Source organism: Crocodylus siamensis, chromosome 2 (assembly GCF_052110815.1).
Source record: "Crocodylus siamensis isolate JL-2025a chromosome 2, ASM5211081v1, whole genome shotgun sequence".
Taxonomy (NCBI): domain Eukaryota; kingdom Metazoa; phylum Chordata; order Crocodylia; family Crocodylidae; genus Crocodylus; species Crocodylus siamensis.
The window spans coordinates 205,435,787-205,462,415 of NC_143396.1; the positions used below are offsets into that span (position 1 = coordinate 205,435,787).

A 26,629-nucleotide genomic window follows, 5' to 3' on the forward strand; every position below is an offset into this window, starting at 1 on the left:
GCTGTCAGGTGTTTTAGCTTCTTTTTTCTGCCATTTATTTCTTGTACGAGCGAAGGCGAGTCACTTCACCTCTCTCTGCCTCAGATTCTCTCACTGTAAAATGAAACATGACAATTTCTTCTCTCATATGTAGCATTGTGATTATCTAATTGATACTTGTAAAATGCTTTGAGATGCTTGGACAGAAGGCAACAAAGAAGTGCAAAGTATTAAAATTGCTATTTTTCCAGTCTTGCGAAATGAAAAGTGTGCTAAGATTGATGAATTCCTTCTTTCTGATTCTACCACTAGCTTTCTGGGCCATCTTGGGCAAATGCAAAGAAAAAAAAGCATGTGTGCATCTAAAATGCAACTTGTAATTTACCAAAATCCATCTAACCTCTTAAGAGGCCATAGGAACCTGAGTATGGGCTAGTAAAGTTCCAGAGACACCTGGAGTTCAGCTGTTGCATATGTCCAGAAATGCTACATCTTACCTGGATCCAGGTACCAGGATCCAGGATTTTCCTCTTCCCAGGGGATATAAGTGGGATACAGAATTGTAATCCCTTTTATTTACTCTCTTCTGTGAATGTTTTATTTTTGGCTTGAACAGAAGGTGTGGAGGTGCCTCTAACCTAGCCTACAGTTTGAAGTAAGAGATGTGAATTGAACCCCCCTCGGGCTGGCATAAAACCTAGAACCTCCTGTACGTGTTATATTTATTTCCACAAATAAAAAGAGTGCTACATGTGCACCCAATTTAAGGCACCACAAAATGAGGAATGAGCCATAAAAATGTTCTTATGCTTCACCTATATGGCACCTTAAATTTAGCTTGTGGCCAGTGGCCAATGAATCAGCTGATTTTTGTCCCCAACAGAGATGGGTTGGGGGAAGCCAACAGGCTTCCCTCATCTGGGACTTTAAACACTCCTCTGAGCAGCCCTGGTTGGGCTGCCCAGCACAGGGAAACAAAGGCTCATGGTGGGGGGAAGTCTTTGGCTTTAAACTCCACACAGAACAGCAGTCCCCAGGCACAGGGAAGAAAAGGTTTCTCTGCACCAGGCTGGCCAGCCAGAACTGCTCAGTATATGCCTTAAAATCCTGGCAGAGGGGAGCCTCTGCTCCCCTATACCAGGACTTTCAACCCTGTGCCATGCAGCTCTGACTGGGCTAGGCTGCCCAGCACAGTGAAACACAGGCACCCAGCATGGAGGTTGGGGGAAGTGTGGCACCCAGTGTGGGGGTTTGGCTTACCCTATCTGTGGGGCTTTAAACTCCACACAAACCAACACTCGCTAGGCAGCCCAGCAGAAGGACTATCTATCTTCTAGATAGGACTTTAAACTAAGATTGCTGGGAAAGCATGGGCTGGATCATACCCAGGGACCAGTATACAAGACAGGTCTGTAGATGGGGTCACTAGGAAAGCCACTCTTCCAGGAACTGAGGGAACAGTTCTCCTTCAGTGTGACAGGAAATCTAGGGTCTCACCTGGAGGACTCAGGTGCCTATACACTGATGACTGAAACTCATGCTAAGCTTGGGCCTACTCACAAAAGATAAAATGCAGAATAATAATGCTAACTGCATCTTGCAAGAGGATGCAAGTTCATGGCCAGGCCATCTAAGAAGGAATAATGAAGTATATCTTCCAGCTTATCTTGCTATATTCAGAACGATTTCAAGCAAACATCTAGGTGTCTGGTGTATAACCATATGAAATGTCTATCCTTGATTAATTAGTATGGTTAATATTTCTTTTGTGACTAACTCGTGTTTATGTGCAGGAAGAGACATTCTCCATATGTAATAGATCTCTCCTCCCAATTTAGTATGTTTTTTTCTAGCTGTTAATCAGTTTCTTGATATGTTTCAAGCCAGATAACCTCTTGTTACCTAAGAAGGAAACTCATTCAAATTAAAAATGTCTGATAACCAGTAATGAGCAGGTTTTTTCTGTCAATTACTGCTTGGGACTCTTTCTTGATTTACACAACTAAAAGAATGCTTTCAAGATGCTAAACTAAGGGTATAAAAAAGACAGTAAAACAGAAAACAGCATGTGCATTTCAAGAGTGAGAAATCTTTCTGACACCAGTTGCTGATGCACCCAACTTACTCGAGAAGTTGAAGGGAAACAGACCGCCTCTTAGTGAGAAATCATCACCTTATAGCTAACTACTGGACTTTGATTTGGTTTGGGCTCACTTGACTTGATTTTAAATAAAGCCTTTCTGTCACTCATCAAACAAGGTGCTGTGTCAATCCCTGGTCTAGTCTAGAATCCTAAGTTTTTATTGCTAACAACACTAATGACAAGAGTATGGGGAACAAGGAGGAAGAGCTAGCCCTCCTACTCTCCAATAGACCTTACAATCAAGTAGGGATTAGAGACCTGGTGGGACGCCTCACATGACTGGAGCATAGCCAGAGGGCTATACCTTGCACAGAAAGCACCAAGCAGGGAAGAAAGGTGAAGGTGTAGCTCTCTACGTGAGGGAGCAGTACAGCTCCTTGGAGGCCAACATCAGCTCCAAAGAAGAATGGCTTGAAACCCTCTGGGTCAAACTATGGGGAGGAGGGGACATGGTGAGAGAGACCTAGCTGTAGATGTATATAGGAAACCCTTGCTATTCGCGGGTTTGGCATTCGCAGTTTCAGACATTCGCGGTATGCCAAATATTCCCCACACACAGAGAACATTCATCTTGTTACAGCGTGAATGTCGAACCCGCATCTTAAATACATTTACAGAAAACCCTTGGGAGCGCTGTGCTTGCTGCTGCTGGGCTCCCACCGTCGCCATCGCCCTCTCGACATCACCAGCACAGCCGCACCCTCCCTCTCCCCCCCCGCAAGGGCACACGCCATTCATGAACACCGACAGTGTTCACAAACGCAGTGCTGTATTCACGGGTTTCGCCATTGGCTGCAATATCCAGAACATATCCCCCACGAATGGTGAGGGTCTCCTGTACTACAGACCACCAAACCAGGAGGAGGAGCCCCGCACTACCCACTGGGGACTTTAAGATCCATATTGAGCAGCTCTGGCTAGGTAGCCCAGAAAGGGGAGCAGAGTCTCCTGATGGAGGAGACAGACTCCCAGTACAGTGCTGCCCAGCCAGAATTATTCAGCTTGGGGATTAAAGTCCCCAGTGGGGGAAAGCCTCTGCTCACCCCAGCCAGAACTTAAACCATGTGCTGGGCAGCTCTGGCTGAGCTGACTGAACAGGGAAACAGAGGCTCCCAGTGGATGGAGCCTTCAGCGTCCTCCACAGGGGACTTTAAACCCCATGCTCAGCAGCTCTAGCCAGCTGGGCATCAGACTGCACCAGGGCTGGTTCCAGACCCCTATGTGGTCCCCAAACTGAGCTGACAACAAGCCAATCATGATCCTGAGTTCCCCCTCCACATTCAGCATGGCATGAGGGATTGTTGGAATCATGTATCAAATCCCATCATGCCTTTAAATAAATGTCCACCAGAGACCTAAGTCTCCTATTTCCTCAGCAAGTACTTTAACAAGTACAATACTATACAAAAGACAGCTATCTTGTCATCACCATCACCTTCTGGACTTAGGCACCTCTTTAAAAAATTAATGGTTACATTTGCCCATATACAAAGCAATGATTTAGGTGCCTAAGTCCAGGTCACAGTTTTGAGTTATGAAACACAATCTCAAATAGACACCTAACTCAGAGGTGCAGGGAGACAACTAAATCTGGAGAAGAAGTGGGCTCTCTCTCTCACTCTTCTTCAGTGTTTTCCATGGCCTCACTGCTGCCCCATTGCTCAGCTCCTAGATGTTGTCAATCCCATCCCTCACTCTGCTCATTCACTGTACATGGAAATTAAACTCCTAAGTTTGTGAACTCTATTCTCAGAATCAGGTACCTAAAAGTTAGGCATTGCAACACTCATCCCCTTTGGCTACAGAAAGACAGTCAGAAAGCCTGAGACTGAATCAATTCAATCTTTGCAGGTTAGTCTAAGCTGCACAGATTGAACTGATAAGCAAATGAACAGATATTCACTTTTGACTCCAGAAATGCAGCCGTATGCGTGCACTGGCCATGGCCAGAAGCTGGGGGACATTAGAGCACACCTCACTGCTGGGGTGGAGCAGACAGTTTGGGCCAAAGCTGCCCCTACACCCTATGAATGGGGGTGTGGAGAAGAGGTGTAAAGCATCCTGGGATGCTGGGCTACTGAGTTAACTTGAATCTGGAGGGAATCTGGGACAGAAGTTCAATAAACCAATTTAACCTAAATCAGTCAAGTCTGATATTACATCCATCCAGGTTTATCTTAAACCAGTTTCAGTCATTTTGAAAGTGGTTTATGTGCACTGAACTTCTGTTGCGTTACAGATTTGAACCAGTTTCCAATCACTTACATTAATTTATGTGTAATTTCTGTTCCTAGCCCTTGTGATCTGGTCCTAAGTACCTGATATCTAGCCTCCATCCTAAAGTTACATGTGCTGGCACTCTATAGCTGCAAATAGACACACATGCATACACAGATGAACAGTTTCACATCTGCAGATATCAAACTGTCTTGTATCCACATGCAAGTCTGTCAACAGTCTTGTGTACATACAAACTTTCCCAATTGCTCTTGAAAGGTGAAGAGATGCCTGGTTCTACAAGAGTCATTAACTTGTTTCAGTAGCCTCATATATACAAAGCAAAGATGATACTAATTGTCACAGGGTAATGAAAATCTTCACAGAATAAAGATTACACATTTAATACTTCCACTGAACTCTCAAAACAAATACTCTAAATGGCACAAAGTACATAAGGGCCAGAGAAGCAACTATTGTTTTTAGGGAGTAAAAGCTTAGCCTTTTTATCAGCTTTAAGAAAATATGAAGGATCGCCAATGACATTCTTTAATCATTCTGGGTGGTTTTTAAAACTATTTTAACTAAAATCACCTTTATATTAATTATATTCATTTTTCCAAATTCATGTTTGAACAGAGATTAAGACCACCGGGGGAGGGAAAAAACAGCTGTTGGCAATGAACAGCAAATGCTCTTCTGATTTTCTTTCTTCCTTTTTTTTTGATTTGGTGATGTTTTTTTAATACCATAGCACCATAGCAAACTTTTCCTGTAACAATGAAAATGTAAAGATATAATGTTAAAAGTAACAAAAATACATAAGAAAACAAAATACAAATAGACGAGTCAATGCAAGTTTTTCTAGGAGATGCTACGATGTCAAAACAATGCTGAAACAGGTAAGGGGTGACAAGACAATGGGATGAAGAAAGGCAAAATGACATCAGTGTAAGTCAGCATAAATGACAGTACAATACGGAGAATGAAAAACAATACCATGCATTAAAACACATTAAAAAAAAAAAATCAAATGCTCTTGAAGGGTATTTGAAACCTGAAAGTTAATGATCCACAGTGTTCTCAGTTAAGGTGCCACTTACTAAATATGTCAGAATATGAGATATTTTAACTGCAGTGTCTCAGAAGAACTTATTGTAGATGCCATTTATGTTTCTATGCTTAAGAACAAAAGAACTGAATTCAGAACACTGTCAGAAACTCATACAACAATTTCCTTGCTTCTACAGGTTGTGTCTCATTCTATTAAGAAGACTGACGCATTTAATATGAACCTGATATACTCACATATGAATACAAATCTGCAGGAAATCTGATACTGGGTCCAGATACTACACCAAATTCTCTCCTTGGGTGCACATGTATGGCCACCATTGATTTCAGTGGCATCTGTGTATGCACCTAAGGGCAAAATTTAGTCAACTGACTATGAATTGAGTATTATTCGACAGATAAAGCAGAAAGATGACAGCAGTTAAATAAGATAGAACCTGATCATATACAAGATGATCAGGCCTTGTGTAGGGCTCTTTTATTTCAGGGGGGTGTAGCAGGACTAAGCATTCCTTATCACCATGAACAAGAGATGTCACTGATGGATTTGACAAGCTATAGATCACTCAGCCACAGTACCTTCTCTTCCCCATACCATCCCAAATCACAAGCATTTCACAAAGCTAAATATCAACAGTTCTTTTTGGCACACTATTGTTCAAACCCCACTTTTTCTCTTCCTGACATCAAGCAACAGAATCATGCTTGATTTCCTCCCTTTGGTTCCACACAGATCCATATAAGACAAAGCTTTGATATGTTCCGTAAAGTCAGCTAAATACTCTTAAACCAGGGATAGTTACTTTGTTCAGAGAGCTTTCCCCCCTCCAGCACTGCTAATTTATAGCCAGAATCTCAAATACTACCATATTTTGAGTCAAGATGTTTAAACTGTTATCATACAGAAAAAAGAACTATACAAGATGCAAGAAAAATCACTGAAATCTGATTAAAGGAGTTTTCAGGATGAAAAAATGTTTTGGTTTTATTTAGGATAGCTAGAAGAGGAGAGAGAACCCACACTGGGTGCTATATTGGAGCTAATAAAGAATCTTTTTAGATTTGAATTGATTTGTAAGAAGCTCTTGTAGCATCTATATAGAAGTTCTTTCCACTATCTCTACAACCTCTTAAAATACTGAATCTCTACCATTACCCTGTGAAGTAAATTTTTGAAATTATTTTGTAGACTCTAAAATCATGTTTTAATTTAATTTTATTTTTTTAGAAGAGAGACTGTTTTGCTTCTAAAACATGAACTGACAACTCTGTACGATTTATCATTTTTGTTTTAATTTGAAGAATGCCTTTATCCATCATGGCTAGAGGAGTCTTGGTCATTTATATATGATTTTAAAAATCTTCTCTACATATATTTTCATTTTAATTGCAAATGATACCAATGTAAATGTGTCTGTTTCATATTCTTCACTCGTCTCCCACTCCTACCATATAATTCAGCAGTTTGTCAAAAATGTCATATCTTTTCCATCACCAGCACTGACAAAAGAAGAAAACTGGGAAATATTTCTAAAGATAGTATAGAAAAAGATGCAGGAAGGTTAAAATCATAAAGAGTACTCCCCCAGCATACAAAGTCCTTATATTTAAAAAAAAATACCAAACTAAAGGAATGCTGTTTATGTCAAGTTATCACATTAAAGAATATACAGCAAGTAGTAGCTACCAAATTGCTCCCATCAAAAACATAAGAGCAGGCTGTAGGAAATAGAACTCCACCAAAGAGAAAAGAACGAGCGTAATGCCATGCTGCATTCTTTCCCGAGGTGGAATAATACATCATAGCAATAGAAAGTAGCTCAACAGCATAAAGGAGTGCCTCCTGGGAAATATGTTTATTCTGTACAATAGTAAGACCATTCCCGAAAATTATCTTACCCAAAGAAAGTACTGTAGGTTAATGTTTCTAGGTACAACTGCAATATACCCAGTCAGGAAAGGCATTGTAAATTTCTTTGCTGGTGATGCTAAATAGCATCACTACCAAAGCTACTATCTCCATCAGTGGGAAAATGTATCCATCCTCAATACATTCCCAAAAGCAAAAAAAGCTGCTATTAAGAAGATCAGAGCTTGGCACTACAGCTGCCAATGGACAGTCAGGCATCTGAATAGTCTCACTGACTTCCCAACTACCTTGTTTGTAAGCACGTTTGCAAATATAACACTAAAACGGACAACGATCATAAAAAAGAATCTAATGATGTAATTCATTTTTCAGCAATTTCCTTAACAGTACATTTCTCAGTGGACTGCCAAAAAGATATTCACTGAATATCTTGTTTACCTTCACAATATGCTGAGTCCCCCTGGATAGAGACATAACCACTCTTGCATTCACAAGTAGCTTTTGTGTTCCAGTTTTTGCACTCTGAATTTTCACCACACCTGTGTCCTCCTGCACAAAAGTTATGACCTGAAATACAAAGTGGACACAATTTTGTATTATAGCATGCTAAATTCAAATAACCAGATTTCATATTTATATCTCACTATGCCACAAAAATGTGTGATGGTATGTTTTGTGATGGTATATCTCAAACATTTTAGTATGGAGGCACAATGGAGGGAAAATGCATGCTAGAGGTTCAAATGAGCATGAATGGAGGTTCAAATGAGTTCAAGGAAGTATATACCACTTCATTTTTAGCTACCATCAAGTCAGGATAACAGAAGAGTGTTAATTAAACTAAAATTTTTTTTAATGTCACATTATAAAAGATAAACTATAATCAAAGTTTTACGAGTGGCACAGAAACTGCACTGCTTCTCCAGCCTGGCCCCAAAGCATCAGGGCCCACTCCACACCACAGCTGCAGAGCTAGCCTGGAGCTATGCTCCGTGCTCTGGGTTGCAGCACGGATGGAGTCTGCTGGCATGGAGCAGAAGTAGGGGAGGAAGTAGGCAAGGGGGAGAGACTTCAGTGGGGGAGATGGGAGAAAGGGGGAGCTGGGACCTGAGGCTGTCCACAGCAGAAGCAATATGGAAAGGGGAGGAGGGGAAGGGAATCAAGACAGCTTGAGACTGGGGACAGGCAGCAGGCACAACTGGGGGAAAGTGGAGGGGGGAACACCAGGCAGCAGGGGTCAAGCTACCCATCCTTCCCACTGCCTGCCTTACAACCTCCACATTCCCTGCCCCTACTGTGTCTCCCACCACCCCACACTGCCTGTCCCATTACTGCCCCCCCACTGTCCCCACAGTCTACCATTTCCTGCCTCATCCTCATCTCTCCCCCTCCACCCACCTGCAGTAGTGTGCGTGTGGGGGTGGGGGTGAATTGAAGATGATCCTCCAATAATTAGATTCCATACATGGAAAATTATAATAAATTTTAAAGTTTCCATGTGTAGAATCTAATTACTGGTGTCAGCTTACATTTAGGTTCATCATGTATTTAGGTAAATACAGTAAAGAAAATGTCAGAATATCTTGTTTTGCTTCCCCTGTTGAGACAGGAGATAGAAATCATTTCCTCACTTACAAAATTGGCTCTGAAGTCACTCTACTGGTGTTATACATATTTAATTACTGGGAAAGCTTGGAAATTATATCATACATAGAAATTAAGGGCTGGAAGGGACCTTGAAAGATCACCAAGTCCAACCTCCCTGCTCTGGGCAGGTATACTGTTGAGATCAAATGATCTCAGCAAGGTGTCTGTCCAGTCTCCTCTTAAAGACTTCCAAGATTGGAGACTACAAGGTTGGTGGCGGTAGTTAACTTTCTTTTGATAGTGGTAGTTAATTTTCTTACTGAATTCCATTTGCCCTGGTAGTATGAAACAGGATTTTGGCTGCTTCTTTTTTTTGGAAAATATATTTGTTATTTGTTAAATCTGTTATATACTCTAACAGAGTCTAATAAAATGGAATTATATTAACTTATACCCACAAATTTTGAATTCTACATCTCAGTCTCAACTGTTTATTCTGAATTCTGATGCTAAGTATACCTTTGAGGATTTTCTATAAAAATCCCAATTGTATTTATCATAATTACAAATAATTCTAGAAATTATTGTGATATTAAATCTAAATAACTTATTTTGCAAGCACAGTCTCATTCTTTACTCTTCAGAAATACATCATACTTTGGGTTTGTCTGAACTCTAGTTCTGCTATTTTTGATTACAGAAGGGATAGAGAAAAGTTTCCTTTCTGTAAAAGTTCTAGTTCATTGATTTGAAAGTTTTCTAAATTCCCAGAAGAATGTCTATGAAACAGAAGACCTAAAGTTCTAAGATTTAAATGGCAATCTAAGACCTTAGGTGCTTTTTTTCCACACCCTTTGCTCTAACACTGCTTAACTGTACTTTGGGGAACTTTTGAAATCCTCGGTAAATCAAGTTTTTACCTGGTGTAAGCAGGTTTTTTGGTGTTATCCTGAGGGTAACAATGTTCATTGTTACAAAAAATATCAGCTTCATTAATAATCAAGTAATAATCTAAAGCATTACACAGGAGGGATTCTGTGCAGTAAAAGGCTGAAAGGTACCAGTCTACAACTGGAATATCAGGTTATTTGGCAAAAGAAACACTTGTGTTAGTGGAGGGTACAATCACTCAATGTCAATGTCCAACTCAATTCTTGAAGTTTAGATTAATCTTATTAATAGCTGCTAGACAGGTATATATTACTTGTGCTCTGTTCACTTGCTCCTTCAATAAGATCTTGCTTTCAATAAAATACACTTTTTTTTCTTTCTGTTTTAAGCTCTCTTAATAAAATTTCAAATACTTTTCAATTCTATAGTAATTTCACAGTCCAGTAAAAAATACTCAAGTACTGTAAGTAAAGCCTTAGGAACCCTGGCTAAACTCTCTACCAGTATAAAAGGACACAGTTCCATTGACCGCACTCATAAATTTATGCCGTCAGAGAACTGAACTCCTTACTTCTGCCCTGAAGCATGTGCCTAACTTTAATCAATGCTGAATAGAGGAACCCATCTTTGAAAACTGACCCACTTAACACCAAATTTCTACCCTAATTTCTAATCCACTGTCAGCCATTTGGTCAACATACCAAGACTAAGAATACTGTAACATTTGCTTTATCACATACAATCCTTAAGTATACTATAGCCCAATCTTTTTGCTGCTCCTCTAAAACTCTACCACCCTTTTGTAGTCATATATAGTATTATCATTACTTTCATATGAGTTGATACAATTATGCTAGGATTTGTCATTATACATATTAATTTTCTCATCTAAAACCTGTATACCTGATGCATCCTATTTTTCTCAGCATGTTATTCTAGTTAGAACGTTCCTACTGTTACCTAGTTTTCTGCCCTGGAAGACAAAGATTCCATCTGCTTTTCATCCTTACTTTTCATTATTAGAGTAATGCTCACAAAAGAGATATTTCTCCTTTCTAGTCAGTCAGAGGTTAGCAAATGCAGGTTGATTTGTTTATCTTCACTTCAGCTGTCCATATCTAACTCAAACTTCTCTCCAAACTGTGGAGTCCTTCATTAGTTCTCAGTGCCACAGGATATTTCTACGGACTTTGTCTTGCTTATCATTTATGATAATTATTCTTGTTATCCTTCTTGTGCCATTACAATTGCTGCCTTTTTAAAAGTCCTCCAGGCAAATCCTTGATTCTTTTGTTCCCCTGCTGGTAATCAACACTATCCGAATGCAACTCTTCTCAAAATCAGTTTCTTTCTTATATTAAGTTTTTCAAGGCTGCAGACTGTGACAAGATGGCAGAACAAAAAATGTTCCAGCGCTCTAACTTAACTATATTTAATTAGAGACTTTAGAGAATTCTTTATTGTTCTCCTATAATTAGGGAGTTACACTGATAGAATGCCCTGCTCCACACATGGACTGGCTTGGTGTTTATTATTACAAGACACTTATGAAGCACTATTATCAGCCCTGGATTTTAAAGTATATTGCCTGCTGTTAAATTCAACCTCATTGTTTCTCATAGCACTTCAGAAAACATGTTAAATACCACCAGAAACGGAAAGCTGAAAAACATCTCTGTAGAAGCATATATGCTATTTCCATACCATATATCACTGAGCTTTTACAAAGCAAATTACATTTACTGCTAGCTATTCAAGTAATGTATGCTATGGTACAAAATATTATGGGCGGCAGCACTTGACCAGAGGCCCTTTAAAGGCATTATTCCTGAGAGGTAAAAAAGCAGGTATAGTGTTTCGGGAAAGCTATGGACAACACAGCTTGGCAAGACAGTTGTTACCTCTTTTCTAGATCTACATCTCTGTAAGTGTAGGTTTTTACAGGGGAATCAAACCATATATATTTCCTGATTCACTCTCTGGATCTAGAATACTGTAGGCTATATTGGCCTGATAACTTCCCAGGGCCTCCTGAACTGTCAGCAATAAAACTATGGCCATCTACTGAGGGGATAGAACACAATTCCTGTTCTACTCGCACGCAAGTAGCCTATATTCGGCCCATTAAGCATGAGCTAAGGCAATCCCTATTCAGCACAGTACTTAGGCATGTGCCCAGCTTTAAATATATACTCAAGACCCATTGATTAATTGGTTTAAGCACAAGCTCCGATGCTTTACTAAACAGAAATGGACTTAAACCCAAGTGAAAATGCTTAGACGAATTGGGCCAACTGAAAATTTATTCATGACAGCAAGTATTAAGCCATTAGAAAATAAATAATTAGTAGAAGAGTAATAGCAGATTTTTATTAGGGTCTTGCATGATGAAAGAACCTTTAAAATAACGTGATATGTAGAAACCACAAGCTGAAGCCATATTGTGGTCTTGAAATTCCCAGTTAGTAACAGGGGCTACCAAGTAGCAGAGTTCACACACCCATATTGGCCAAGCAAAAATAAATGAACTGTCAAGGCTTCATTAATATGCTGTAATGTCTGATCAGAGACTTTCAGACCTGCACTAGATATAGGAAAAGGCTTTAAAAAATAACCATATCCCAGCAAAAAGGCATTTGGAAAGAACTTAATGGAAGCACATAAAATCTTAAATAGTACTGATAATCTCAACTAATTTCAGGCCAACACAGATGACAAGGCAAGTGAGCATGAATTAAAATTACAGATAAACACATTCAGAACAGATGTTGGGAACCAATTTTTCCCCCACACATGAAAAGATAAATGTGCAGAACAGCCCTCCAAAGTCATTCAAGACATTCAAGATACAATTAGGTACTACCATAAGGGAATTAACTACAGAAGAGAGTGTCTAGATTTTTGATGGGTTAGATAACCTCTGTTCTGTCTCCAAATATCTCTGATTATGTTACTGCCTATTTTGCTAAGGTTGTTAGATTGTTTGCTTTAATTATTTCCGAATGAGATCATAATCGCATCTATTCCTACTATCTATAATAAATAGGGGTACTTCCTAATGTTACCTGACTGCACAATACATGTTAATAATTTATGCTAAGATAATTATACAAGTAACCAAATCCCATGCTTCAGAACATGAACTGATCACCTGCATGGCCTCAGGAAAAAGTATACAACTGATGAGGCCTACAACTTTCAAAGTAGATTACCTAAAATTAGACGCTACAAATCTTACTGGCTTTCCTTTCTAAGCCTCTGGGTACACATAGCTCCCAGTGACCGGGCACTTGTAAAGTAAATCTGGGTGCCTAATGAACCTGATAAAGAATGGTGTTACTGTTAACTAGCACACCACAATCTCTTATATGAACAAATTTTACTAAGATATGAGCACTGATGCTCTTCTGATTTCCTTCATGTCTTCGGAGATTGTGCACCTGGAGATTTGACCTCAAACAATGTGTTTAATAATTCTTTTCAACTTATATATGTATTGAGACACCATTTCAATAAATGTGCACTGTGCAGTAGCGCTACAGTAACACAAGGGCATCACAAGGTTTAATTAGATAATCTGTAAAGCATACTTTGAGGATATACAGCTTTTTTTAAATCCTAAGCATTATTATGATTATGCGTAGAAAGTACCTAATTCATACTTTTTAACCACCGCCAGAACCTTAATAAAACTAAAACCTTGAAATAGCTCAAATTCCCACCACAATGCATGAGAAACATTTGATTTCTGCTTCTGATAAAGCAAAATTCACTCCGTTTTTCTTTTAGTCAGAAAAATCTTGAGTCTCACAGTTAGACAGAGAGATGAGAAATATGCTAATTGAAGTGCCTTCCCCAGCTGCAGTTGAAAGACTCAGAAACCCTTTTTTTGTAACCGATAATGTAAGAATGACAGAAGCCATATTTTTATATTATACCACTGTTTACTGCAATAAAATGCACACTGGATCTCATCAAGAAGACTCTACACTTGCTGCTAACCACCATCAGTACCAGTCTACCAGCCAAACCATATTACTAGATATCAAATAAAAATTACTTTCCATAGAAACTAAACATTTCTCACTAGCTCATTATTTTCTCTCTTTTAAGGATGAGAGGAAGATATCATGAAGAGCAGCAACCCAAAGTACTCCTTCGCAACTTTATTTGAATCGTTTATTTGAAAGGGAAAGAAGATGGCAACTTCACCCCTCAGAATTAATCACTGACTCTTAAAGGAGGAGGCAGTTAAAGGGAACAATTTTTTGCCTATGCTATTGGCACTACTACTGAAAAAACCCCAAATATAATTATTAAGTTGATTGTCATAAAAATGATAAAGGTTTGCAAAAAATACAATTCAAATTTATTCCCTGCTTCTAAATATATTTTTATTTAGATTTTTCAACAACCTTGTTACATACATTGGGACACCTACTACTGATGAACTTTCCTACTGAAGATTTTTAAAAACTATATACTGTAGTATAAGCAGACATTTACATTAATGTTTTCTGTTCTGGTGCACTAAATGGGTAGAAGAGTCCCATTGCCATATTTCTAAGTGATCATTCATGGATACACCTCTTCCACGAGTTCTGATCAGGTGCACTGCTTACATAGGTAGATCCATTTGTAAGTTAAAGCCCTCATATTTTATGCTAGAGGGTAGGGGTCATTGCACTGCAAAGCTCTTTACTCATTACATCTGATGGATGTAGTGCTTCCTCTCTACTGCATTTACACAGATCCTTTCAATAGAACATAGGAATCATGTTCCATCAATGTACTGGATGCCACTGTATTATAAATGAGTGTGGTGAGGCAGAAACAGCAAGGGTATCATTCACAGTATTTACTCTTCCAACCATTTACAACAATAATAAGAGAGCAGCAAGTCTACCAGCTGTGTATATTATAGTATTTGACTGTTATTCTGCTGACTCACAATTTGAAGCACTGTAAACAGTTTTCTTCTTTGATGGAATATCCTATTTTATTCTAAGCTGTTGTGACTAATACAATAGAAAACCCTGAGGTAGAGAGGTAGACTTATGCTACACCTTTCACTGTGCTATCATTCTCTTACTTCGATATTCAGTCTTATATTCTTTCCCATGGCCCTATATTTATTCTTACAATTGAGTACATACATTTCCTTGCTGTAGTTTATCAACCAGAAATTCATAGCAAGGTTATACACAAGTCTTAAAAAGTTATGGATGGAGGGAAAATAGTTGAATTTATTAGGCACCTCCAACTTACATGGCATAATACCTAAAAAAACAGATACATGATGCCCACCAGATGATTTGAAAAAAGGTTAGTTTCCTAAGTTTCCAATAGTCAATGGGGAAAAGTAGGTATCTCTGAAGGGCAATTCCATTGACTGGAGTTGACACTGGGGCATAAGGCCCATGGATGAGAGATTGGCCTGACTGGACAATCAGGCTTCACACCCAATGATCTGCAAGGCTCAGGCATGGCTAAAATGCAAGATGAGGAGGCCACAGCCTCCGTTTTTTCTAAAGGTATAATTACGTCAAGGCATGGCAAGTGAGTGGAAGGGGAAATTGTCCAGCGAAAATAAACATGACAAGGGCTGGGGGGCTCCAGGGGCACCACAGCCACCCCTGGGGCAGGACCTTGTTACAGTATCCATTTGGTAACTGGAAGTATCTTAGCTGTGACAGTGTGATGCTGCATGCACAATGATACATTCTGCTGTATTCTGTTGCACCTGTACTACTGCTAATGTGGTTAGGGCAGTTGCAGTGTGCCTCAATACTGTATTGTTTTATAGACCTCCCTCTCTTCAGCCTGGAAAATCACAGGTTTAGGGGGGACCTGGTGGCTGCTTATAAATACATAAGGGGGGTGCATCAGGATCTGGGAAAATGTCTGTTCACCAGAGCGCCCCAAGGGAAAACAAAGTCCAATGGTCATAACTCCTCCAAGACTGTTTTAGGTTGGATATAAGAAAAAATTTCTTTACTGTCTGAGCCCCCAAGACCTGGAATGGACTCCCTCCAGAAGCAGTGCAGGCACCTACCCTGGACTCATTCAAGAAACGTTTGGATGCATATCTTGCTGGGATCCTCTGACCCTGACTGACTTCCTGCCCCAGAGGCAGGGGGTTGGACTTGATCTTTAAGGTCTCTTCCAACCCTAACAGCTAGGAAATCTATGAACTCCATGCTATAATACTAATAAAAATATAAACTGATGAAGATTTGCAAAAGTGAAGACCTGGCTCTACAGGTTAACAACTATATGCTGACGGATTTGGCATTACATTATGGGTGATACTCAATGACTTCCTTGGTTACCAAGAAATGTTCACAGGAAAACTCAATTGATCATTATTTATTTCAGAAGTATCCCAGACAAATGCCTTTTCCTAAAAGACAAAGGTGAATTACTGTGTGTAGGTCTTCATCCTTCATTATTTGCTACAATATTCCATTTAGGTTTTCAATTAATATACCAACTACGAATGACTGCACTATAGTATTTCATTTCTTCAAATTTACTTATAATCTTTCTATTAAAAAATGAAAGCAGAATTCAGTCGCATAAAAAATGCTACAGGATCCTAAGCAATCACCCACTCTCTCACTCACTCAATCTCTCTCTGGCAGGAGAGTAAAGGCAGCCTGAGCTGCTCATACTCTCCAAACACCGTTGGCAGCTGCTCTGGGGGCTTGAGGGGCTTGTACGACTACAGAACTTTTACCTTTCTAACTTTCATGAACTTTGAAGCTCTCCAATTTCAAATGCTTTTAGGTAATGAAGCTAATTTTCCCCGGTTACGCCACATCACCAAACTAAGCCATCTGCTAAGAAGTATCAATAAGAGAGCTGCCCCTCTGAGGGAGGAAGCAGTAACGTTCACTGCTAGCTTAAATAGTTACAGATGTTTCTAGAAACTGCTTAAAATTAACATCTATATTCTTAGGCTCCGATCCAGTAATCTACTTCAAATATGAGCACATGGAGATTGCCTAGTAAATGTTTAATTACACACATACACTAATTAAATATTTACTAAGCCCTTGATCTTGCAAGATATAGCTATATAGAAAGAAAATACAGATGACAGATAGGTATAGTTATACATAATATGAAGTTTTCTATTAACTAAGTAACATAGAGGTTTCCCTTAAACAAATAATCTGACAAAACAAACCCATATCCAAGCATCCTCAAAATGTGAATCTGGACTAAAATCTTAGCTCACATTAACTCTTACCCCCTATAATGAACCACCTCCAAATTCTGTACACAAACTGCCTAGAACCCTAGGTGTTCACATCCTAACTTTGTAGCTCAGGACACCCTTATTTTAAATATAACTCTCTCACAACTAGGCCTTGTAGGTAACAAGATAGACTGTCTGGTACCCTCTTTCTCCTTCATCCAAAAGAATAATTACTGCCTTGTTTCTGGTAATCTTTCCTTCCGACGAAATAGTACAGACTGGTTTATTCAGAAGACTAATTACAGCTGCAGGTTATGTCGGTACCTAATATCTAATTCATTAAATGGTACCATCAGAGTGATGTTATAGCTGTGATCATTCCAGAATTATGGAAGAGGCAAGAATTTCTTCAGCGGTATCTTTTAGTGAATCAAGTGTATGGTTGGGATTGAGTGAGACAAGCTTTCAAATCCAAGACATTCTTCTTCAGGTCTTGTAACCTTGCTATTATTCTCTCATAATTAAAGATATTACAGCATACCCCAAAACTGTACTGAGGACATACGTTCCCAAGAGCATAAAATCCCCTGCTTACCTTTACAGACGCTACAGCACTGGCCCTCTGGAAAAACATGGTCTTTTTCTGAACAGTTCAATGGCGGACAGGTCTCTGTTACTTTTACTAAAACTCCATTCTGGAAAAAGATGGACACCAATGAAAATGTATGTGATGGCAAGGATCACGCAATTTTTAATCTACAACTCAGGCAATCTTTAATAACAACAGTAGTAAGCTGACAGGGAGCAAGATAAATTCATTTTTACACCATAATATCAAATCTAAACTTAATCTAGTTGGACATTTCTATTCCTGCAGTGTAAGAAGAAACACACTGCACAAACTCAAAATTGCAATACTACATTTCCCTCCTTATAACTTGCCTGAACATTTGCAAAATCAGCATGTTTTATTCCAGATTTTTTACTACCAATTGTCACCCTGCTTTATACAAGCCTTGTTTTTCATTGTTAATTTTTATTTTACATATACCACAGTCATACGCAAATTACAAATGAGGCAGATACTGTAGCTCAGTATTCACAAGGGCATGAGGTAAACATAGGCCAACTGTATTTAATTATCTAGTTGACCCTCCTTAAGTCAGACACTCCATAAGTCAGAAACCGCACAACATTCCAACCTCAAACTCAATGCAACTGAAAGAAGCAACCAACCCTCAAATACCATCCCTCTCTCCAAATAACTTACAAAAGCTGAAAAATCTAGCCTCTCTTACGGGTCCAGAAAAACACCCTAATAAAAACACTTCGATGTGGAGAACTAGAAGAATTTTTTCCAATGACTTCGCCTCAAAGAATATTTCCACAACCAAAATGAATCTACTTCCAACAGCACTTCAACCTTTGACAACCCCCGAGGAAAAGATCAACCCCCCCAAAAAACATCAGACTGGACACTTCACAGTGGACAAAATTAAAACCTTGACTGCTGCTTCAGAGAAAGAATGAACAATAAAATAATCAACAACACACACCACCGTAACAACCTCTCTCTCAGAGAGAAGGGCCATAGAATGCCTAAGATCTAACCACCAAGTAGTAATAAAACCAGAGGATAAAAGAAGAGCTATAGTTATCCTTACCCATGAAGGCTACATAAAAGAAGCCAACAGACAACTCGCTGACACTACCTACTACAAAAATTAGAGGATGATCCTACTCTCCTTTTCACCTTGAAACTCAAAACTACCATCAAATCATTTCCATCAGAAATGAAAGAAAAACTACAAAATTTGATCCTCTCACTATCCAACCCAGGGACTTTTTACATGCTCCCTAAAATCCACAAAGAAGGGAACCCTGACAAACCTATCATATCCAGCCATGGAACCATCACTGAGGAAATATCAGGTTTCATCAAAGCAATCCTAAAACCTATCAGCCAAAAAGTGAGTTTTGTCCAAGATGCAACAGACTTTCTACAAAAACTTAAAAACACAGACCACCTTCCTGCAATTCCCTCCTAGACACCATAGACATTACTAGCCTATATGCCAACATGCTACAGCAGGATGGCATTCAAGCCTGCCTTACATATCTACAAGGGCAAAATTACAACTCAAAGTACAGACTCAAAGATATTACTGAACTTATACACTTCATCCTCACATACAACAACTTCACTTTCAATAATCAACACTTCCTACAGACCATGGGCACAGCTATAGGTACCAAAATGGCTCCACAGTATGCCAACCTTTTCATGAGCCACCTGGAAGAAAAATTCCTCAAGGGCTACACCATCAAACCCTTGCTATACTTAAGCTATATTGATAACATCATCATTTGGACTGAAAACCTTCCATCAGAAATTCAACATGCATCATCACCCCTCCATCAGACTATCTCTGGAATACTCCAATACCAACATTCACTTTTTAGACATGATGGTCGCTATCCAGAATGGTAAAATACAGACCACATTATACAAAAAACCCACAGACCAACACACATATCTACATTGAACCAGCGATCACCCTAGACACGCTAAGAAAGCTGTAGTATATAGCCAAGCCCTCCAGTACCACCAAATTTGCAGTGAGGCGGACACTCATGAGCATCACCTTTACAGTTAGGACTGCCAGGCTCTGGAATGAGCTCTCTCCTATCTTGGGGGTCTTTAATATAAGGCTGGACAGATACCTGGCTGGGGTGATATGATCCCGGCACCCGTTTCTGCCTGGGGCTGGGGGTCGGACCTGATGATCTGTTTAGGTCCCTTCCAACCCTGAGTACTATGATACTGTGAAGTCTCAAAAGGTACTTCACTCAACAAGAACACTCCTCTAGAGAGACAGATCACACTTTTGAAAGAGCCCCACAGATGCCACATGAAGAACTGCTGCAGTACAGAAGAAAAAAACCCCATGAATCGCACACCACTGGTTATGACATTTCTCTCCCTGGAACCTATGAGGAAAATCCTCCAACAACTGCAACCCATACTAGAAGGAGACCTAATTCTTAAAGAGATTTCCCAGAATCACCCATCCTCACCTTTAAACAAGCACTGAACCTCACCAACCTCATCACCAGAAGCAAAATTCCTATGGCACAAATGGATCCAAATGGATCTAGACCATGCCATGACAAGAAACGTAAAACCTGCCAGCATATCTCCACTACCCACACAATTACTATACCCCAGAAGAAAAACATCACCATTCCTGCATTTTACATCTGCCCCTCCAGAAATGTAACATCTCATCCAGTGTTCTCAATGCCCTGATGAAAAATATGTAGGAGAAACCAAAAAACAACTGCATACCAGAATGAGCACACACCAAAAATCTAACAAGAATATGTCTATCTATCAAGACAAGAATACCCAATTACCTGTGACGGCACATTCCTCACTCTCCCTCCAATCTCTCAGTTCTAATCCTCAAAGGGAATTTACAAAACACCTTTCACAGACGAGCCTATGAACTTCAGTTCATGAATATACTGGGTACAAAAAATCATGGACTAAACAGAGACTTTGGATTTATGACACATTATAACCTGCCTAACATCTGACTCCCCAAGTAAACTCTCCATTTTTTATCAGCTATTCTCATTCCCTTCCCCATTTCTCCTCTCCCACCCTCATCCACTGACTACAGCTACATTCATTCCTCTTCCCTCACATCTGCCTCTCACCGAGCGACAACCTCAATTTACATTTTAACTGGATGGCTTTCTTGCATATGTACTGGCCTGTGGCTGCTTTACCATTTTTTCCAGGAAGATCACACACCATCTGCAGATGCTTCCTCAGCCTAATGAAGGGTATTTGTACTCAAAAGCAAAGATGAATTTTTCCAACTATTTGAGTTGGTCTAATAAAATCTATCAGATTTACCCAAATAACCTTATCTACCCCAGAAGTGAAATATTGCAAATATTTATTAATTTCTGAAAAATGCCTTCCAACTTATCTACATTACCTGCTTTATTTACAATTCACTTATCACCCTGCTATGCATTCTGGATTCATATTCTGCACATAAGATATGTAAAATAAAACTAAAACAAAACCAAGGCTAGCGCAAAGAAGGATGATAGTCTGGCCCTAGTAGTATGGAAGAAATAGGGTCCAGACCTCAATTTCCACACTATCAAAACAACACACATATCACATCATCTTCCCATTCCAGGACCTTTAAAAATTAGACAGTCCCCTGAGCAATGAGAAGACATGTGGAATCCTTGCCACTTAAGCCCTTAGGATTGAGGGATGTGTTAGGAGCCAGAGACATCTTGAGAATAACCTAATCCGTGACAGTCTGAAAGAGATACACTTGCTGGTCCAGGAAGTTGCTGGAGAGAATGTATGCAGGGAAACGCTGGTGGTAATCCACAGTGTGGCATAAACTCTATTCAATGCATACATGCAGCTTTGAGACCACCTCAAATACAGATCCCTCATTGGATTCCTGACCTAATAGCAACTCATTCAAGCTCATCTTTTAGATCCTGTCTCCCCCTGTAGACCTCTTTATCCCCCTGTATTTCCTCACAGCACTTCCTCCATTCCTTCACTAGCTCCTCACCTCCCCTAACTACAAGGCTGTAGCCTCACAACCTGATTCCCTTTCTATGGCCCTCTGCAGGCTGAGAAGTGTGAAGGAGGATAGAGAAGCCAAAGAGGAAGGGAGAGGAGACCTGGCAGCTTGGTAAAACAGGTGTCACCACAGTCCAAAGGGCTGCAGCTGAGTTCTGAGCCAAGTAATCCAGGTTCCCAGAGTCAAGTTGACTTTATGCAGTCTGGGGCATGATATGTTATCAAGGGACGAGTTTGTCTATAATGTTGCCAACTCTTAAAGGTCTATTGTGAACCTTTTGCTATTTATTTTCCTTAATGCCACAGAAGTTTGAATGCTTAAATGAAGAGATTACGTGAGAATGTTAGCTTTCGTTTTAAAGAAAAATAATCTTCTACCACGATTGCAGGGGGAAACTTGAAAATGTGATCAAAGTGTACTAAATGCTAAGCAAGCAGAAGACAATTATTATTATTGTTCCAAAGATTTTCACATCAGTCACATGATTTTAGGGAACTGACTGATGATGTAAGTGGCTCACAAGGCGTGTGACAGCTAGCAGGGCTTATAAATGAATAAGTAAACTTACTCTATCAGATGCAGGGAATACAAAATTCTGGGCAACTCAGCCCTTCACCCCAAACACTGCTCGTCATTATCTTTGGATCTGCAACCCAAAGGTTGAGAACAGCTTATCTATTACTCTCTGGTACCCAGTTACACTTTATTGGCACAGAGGTGCGCTGCCCAGTGACCTTGTTAAATGTCAGGAGACAAATGTTTCAGTGGAAACAAGAAGGAAGGGCTTTCTGCCAGAGGATGCTCCCTGTAGGAGAACATGCCATCTTATTGTCCAGGTGTCCACATGAGAACAAGTCAGGCTAACGGACACTAGGACTGATTCTAATCTCACTTTCAGTGGTGCAAAGTAGGAGTCCCACACAGGAAACAATTAGTTAAAACAGTGAATGGGAGAAGAGAACCAAGCACACTGAATCATCATAGTTTCATAGTTACTAGGGTTGGAAGGGACCTGAGCAGATCATCAAGTCCGACCCCCTGCCATGGCAGGAAAGAGTACTGGGGTCAAACAACCCCAGCAAGGTGATTGTCTAGCCTTGTCTTAAAGACCCCCAGGGAAGGAGCCAGGACCACTTCTCTTGGAAGCTGGTTCCAGATCCTAGCCGCCCTGACCATGAAGTATCACCTCCTGATGTCTAACCTGAATTTACCCTCTGCCAGCTTGTGACCATTATTCCTAGTCAGTCCTGGTAGTGCTTGGGGAAACTGGGACTCCCCCAATGCCTGCTGGTGCCCTCTAACTAGTTTGTAACAGGCCACTAGATCCCCCCTCAGCCTTCTCTTGTGGAGGCTCAACAGGTTCACATCCCGTAGCCTCTCCTCGTAGGGCCTGCCCTGCTGTCCCCTGATCATGCGAGTGACCCTCCTCTGGACCCTCTCCATGTTGTCCACATCCCTTTTGAAGTACAGCACCCAGAACTGGACGCAGTACTCCAGCTGCGGCCTGACCAATGCCGCATAGAGGGGGAGAATCTGGACCTGCTTGAGATACATCTGTGGATGCATGACAAGATGTGGTTGGCCTTCCTCACTGCATCCCCACACTGCCTGCCCATATTCATCTTGGCATCAATGATGACTCCAAGATCCTTTTCTGCCTCTGCATTGACAAGAAGGGAGTTCCCCAGCCTGTACGTATGCTGCTAGTTCTTCCTCCCCAGGTGTGGCACCTTGCACTTGTCAGTGTTGAATCCCGTCCTATTCTTGTCTGCCCACCCCTGTAACCTGTCTAGGTCCAACTGCAGCCTATTTCTTCCTTCTAACGTGCCCACATCCCCCCCACATCTTAGTGTCATCAGCAGATTTGAACAGGGTGCATTTTACCCCCTTATCCAAGTCACTGATGAAGATGTTGAACAGTGTGGGCCCAAGGACCGAGCCCTGCAGAACTCCACTGCCCACATCCCTCCAGGTTGAAAATGACCCGTCCACCACCACTCTCTGGGTGTGACCCTCCAGCCAGTTGGTGACCCATTTGACTGTGTGGATGTCAACACCACAGTCCCTCAGTTTCTTAATGAGAACGGTGTGAGAGACAGTGTCAAAGGCCTTCCGAAAGTCCAGAAAGACTATGTCCACTGCTACCCCTGCATCTAAGGATTTGGTGACCTGGTCATAGAAGGCCACCAGGTTGGTATGACAGGACCTGCCACTAACGAACCCACGTTGGTTGCCCCTAAGCATGATCTCCCCTGCTGGCCCCTCATGGACATGTGCCAGGATAATTCTCTCAAAAAGCTTACTCAGGATCGAGGTAAAACTAACTAGCCTATAGTTCCCCAGGTCCTCCTTCCTCCCTTTTTTGAAGATGGGAACCACATTTGACCCTCTTCCAGTCCTCTGGCACCACACCAGAGCACCACGAGTGCTCGTAAAGCCGTGCCAGGGGTCCCACAATGACCTCAGCTAATTCCCTCACCACTCTGGGGTGGAGATCGTCTGGATCAGCTGATTTAAATATATCCAGTCCCTCCAGAAGTTCCCTGACTAGATCCTGCCTGACCCTTGGCCTAGGTGTGCCTTCCCTGGGGCCTGAGGGGGGCCTGGTGGAGGGGTTGATTCAGTCCCTGCTCAGGAAAATGGAGGCAAAGAAATCATTAAATAGGTTAGCTTTGTCATCTGGTGTGACGACCAAATTTCCTAGCGTGTCTTGCAGGGGCCCCACGTTTCCTGGAACCTTCTTTTTGCCCCCTGTGTATTTAAAAAAGGACTTCTTGTTGTCCTTGATCCGGGAAGCTGGTCCCAGTTCCATCTCCGCCTTGACCTTCCTGACTGCCCCCCTGCATCCCTGAGCAACTGCAGTATAAACCTCCCTGGTGATGGCCCCTCCCTTCCATTGGGTGTATGCTTCCCTTTTAGCTAGAAGACATTCCCGGATGCTTTTGCTGAGCCAACGGGGCTTTTGTGCTCTCCTGCTCCCAGGTCATCCTTTTGTATCATTATCAAACTACCCAGATAGAAGAGCATGAGCTGCAACTCTCCACTTTTTCAGGCCAGGACAAAATAATTACAGCAGAAAGGCTACAGTATATCACTGTATCAAACAGTAAGTGTTGACAGTAATAAGACAGGTCAAAATGATAGCAAGAAAAATCAAGAAACTATGAAACTCTAATCAGTTAGTCAGTCAAGACAGAAAAAAAAACTCAAACCCAATTACAACCAAGCTCCTGCCTTCTTTAGTGAGTTATGGAAAAAGAGACATGGTTAAATGTAAACTCAGTTGCTTTATGTCAGGAAAATTGTAGTTCTCTAATTTTCCTAATATTTCATGACTTTGCACCTTTAAAAAAAAGAATGTAGTATATCCAGTAGTTAATTTGTTAGGTAAAAAATATCTTTCAAAGCATTCTGCTGAAGCACTCTGTGGGTTAAAATCCCCACTGCTGTACACTGATGTAGCTCCATTGATACAAATTATTTTCATTAGGTTTCAGATTTAATCCACTGAGATAAATAGGAGCAGTTCACACTTCTCAGAACTACTGCTTCAGGCTGTGTTACAAAGATACCACTGCATTTGTTATACTCAATTCAGAGAAGTCACAGAGTCCATGATTTCTCATACAGAAATCAGAGTCAAAAGGCTAAATTCTTTGCTAGAATAAATTGGTAAGCTTCAACTGCTACATAAATCCACCTTCTTTTGCATAATTTAAATCTGGAATCTAAGCTTTAACCTTGAATAAAATTAAATTCCTTATGGTTGCAAAAGTCATTCTCCAAGCTACAGACCAGTTCAGTACCATCATCTGAAAACAGCCTGAAATGTCTGTTTAAAGAAAGGTGTAAACTGTTCCTGTTCATCTCAGGAGGTTAGCACATGCTATCATGCTTGATAACATAATAAAAATTATGGCACACATGTCTGGTTCTCTTCTCATCTTTGCTGCTGTAACTTTGATTCCTGTTTGATTCCATACGATTCACATGATTCCAATGTGGGGTTTACACCTTATATCAGCAAAAAAGAGATCAGATATATAATGATAAGATTTTGAATACTACCACTTTTAATTTTTCAACTGATAATTATTTCAGCAGAAAGTTCAGGTACAGTATTTATCTTAGCCCATAATATAAAGCTAAACTACTTCCACATCTATATCGGTGCAAAAGACACAACTTCTCTTGTCACAAAATGTAGAGCCACCTGTCTGTCTATCTACAGTCTGTCTATACATGTATTTATAGTACAATCACCAACTTGGATGCTTACTCCTAAAGGTTATGTAAGGATTTGTCCTCAGATCCATTCTTGCCAATTGTTAAACCATTTTGGGAATAGACCTGACAACACCTAGTGGTGATGGAAAAGGACATGTTGCCAGGAAACAACAGGCCTCAGGAGTAAATTCTTGGATCCACTGAAGTCAAGGAAATTTTTTCCTTTGACTCCAAAAGGACCAGGCTGTCTCATAAGTGAAATGTAAGAGGCTACAGATCTCCTCCAGTGAATGCAGAAAGGTGAAGGTCTTTAAGCTGCACCAGTACATTTATATTTTTGTGGAGGCACACAAGTGCTAATTTTGTCAGTCTGGCTTTGGAAATTAAATCTGGAGTGTTTGAGAGTGAGATTCCAGCTGGTAGTATGTGAACAGTTGTCCATCAATAACTTAAGTGCTTATGGTTAAGAAGATGTGCCATCATAAATCCCATTTTAGTCTGGATTAATTTTCAGAAATAAAAAAATCTGCTCATTGCCTGATAAACAGAAGCTTTGATCTATCTGAATCTGGCGTTATTATTATATTAATTTCATCCAATGCAAAAATTTAAATTAAAAATCTGTTAAACTTGCTTAAGGACATACACAAGCCATGCACATAACTAGATCCACGTACAACCTTGCAAACTATTTTCACTTGCTTTAAACCGCCATGCCCACATCGAACTTTGACATGAAAAATGTTGTCACCTTATCCTGGTACCTTAAACTCCCTAACTGGATTTTACCAAAGGATTGTGGGGGAGAA

The 26,629-nt window shown here is 40.4% G+C and overlaps 1 protein-coding gene across 2 annotated transcripts in view; it reads right to left on the minus strand.

The window, feature by feature from the left end:
• Positions 1-26,629, minus strand: part of NELL1 (neural EGFL like 1) — a 524,835-nt gene that overhangs the window by 365,805 nt on the left and 132,401 nt on the right. For both annotated transcript variants that reach the window (XM_090032860.1, XM_090032859.1), the window contains exons 11-12: positions 17,561-17,660; positions 7,722-7,850 (exon numbers count right to left, since the gene is read on the minus strand). In XM_090032860.1, coding sequence (XP_089888986.1) covers positions 7,722-7,850; positions 17,561-17,660 — 229 coding nt within the window. The remainder of the gene's footprint in view (positions 1-7,721; positions 7,851-17,560; positions 17,661-26,629) is intronic.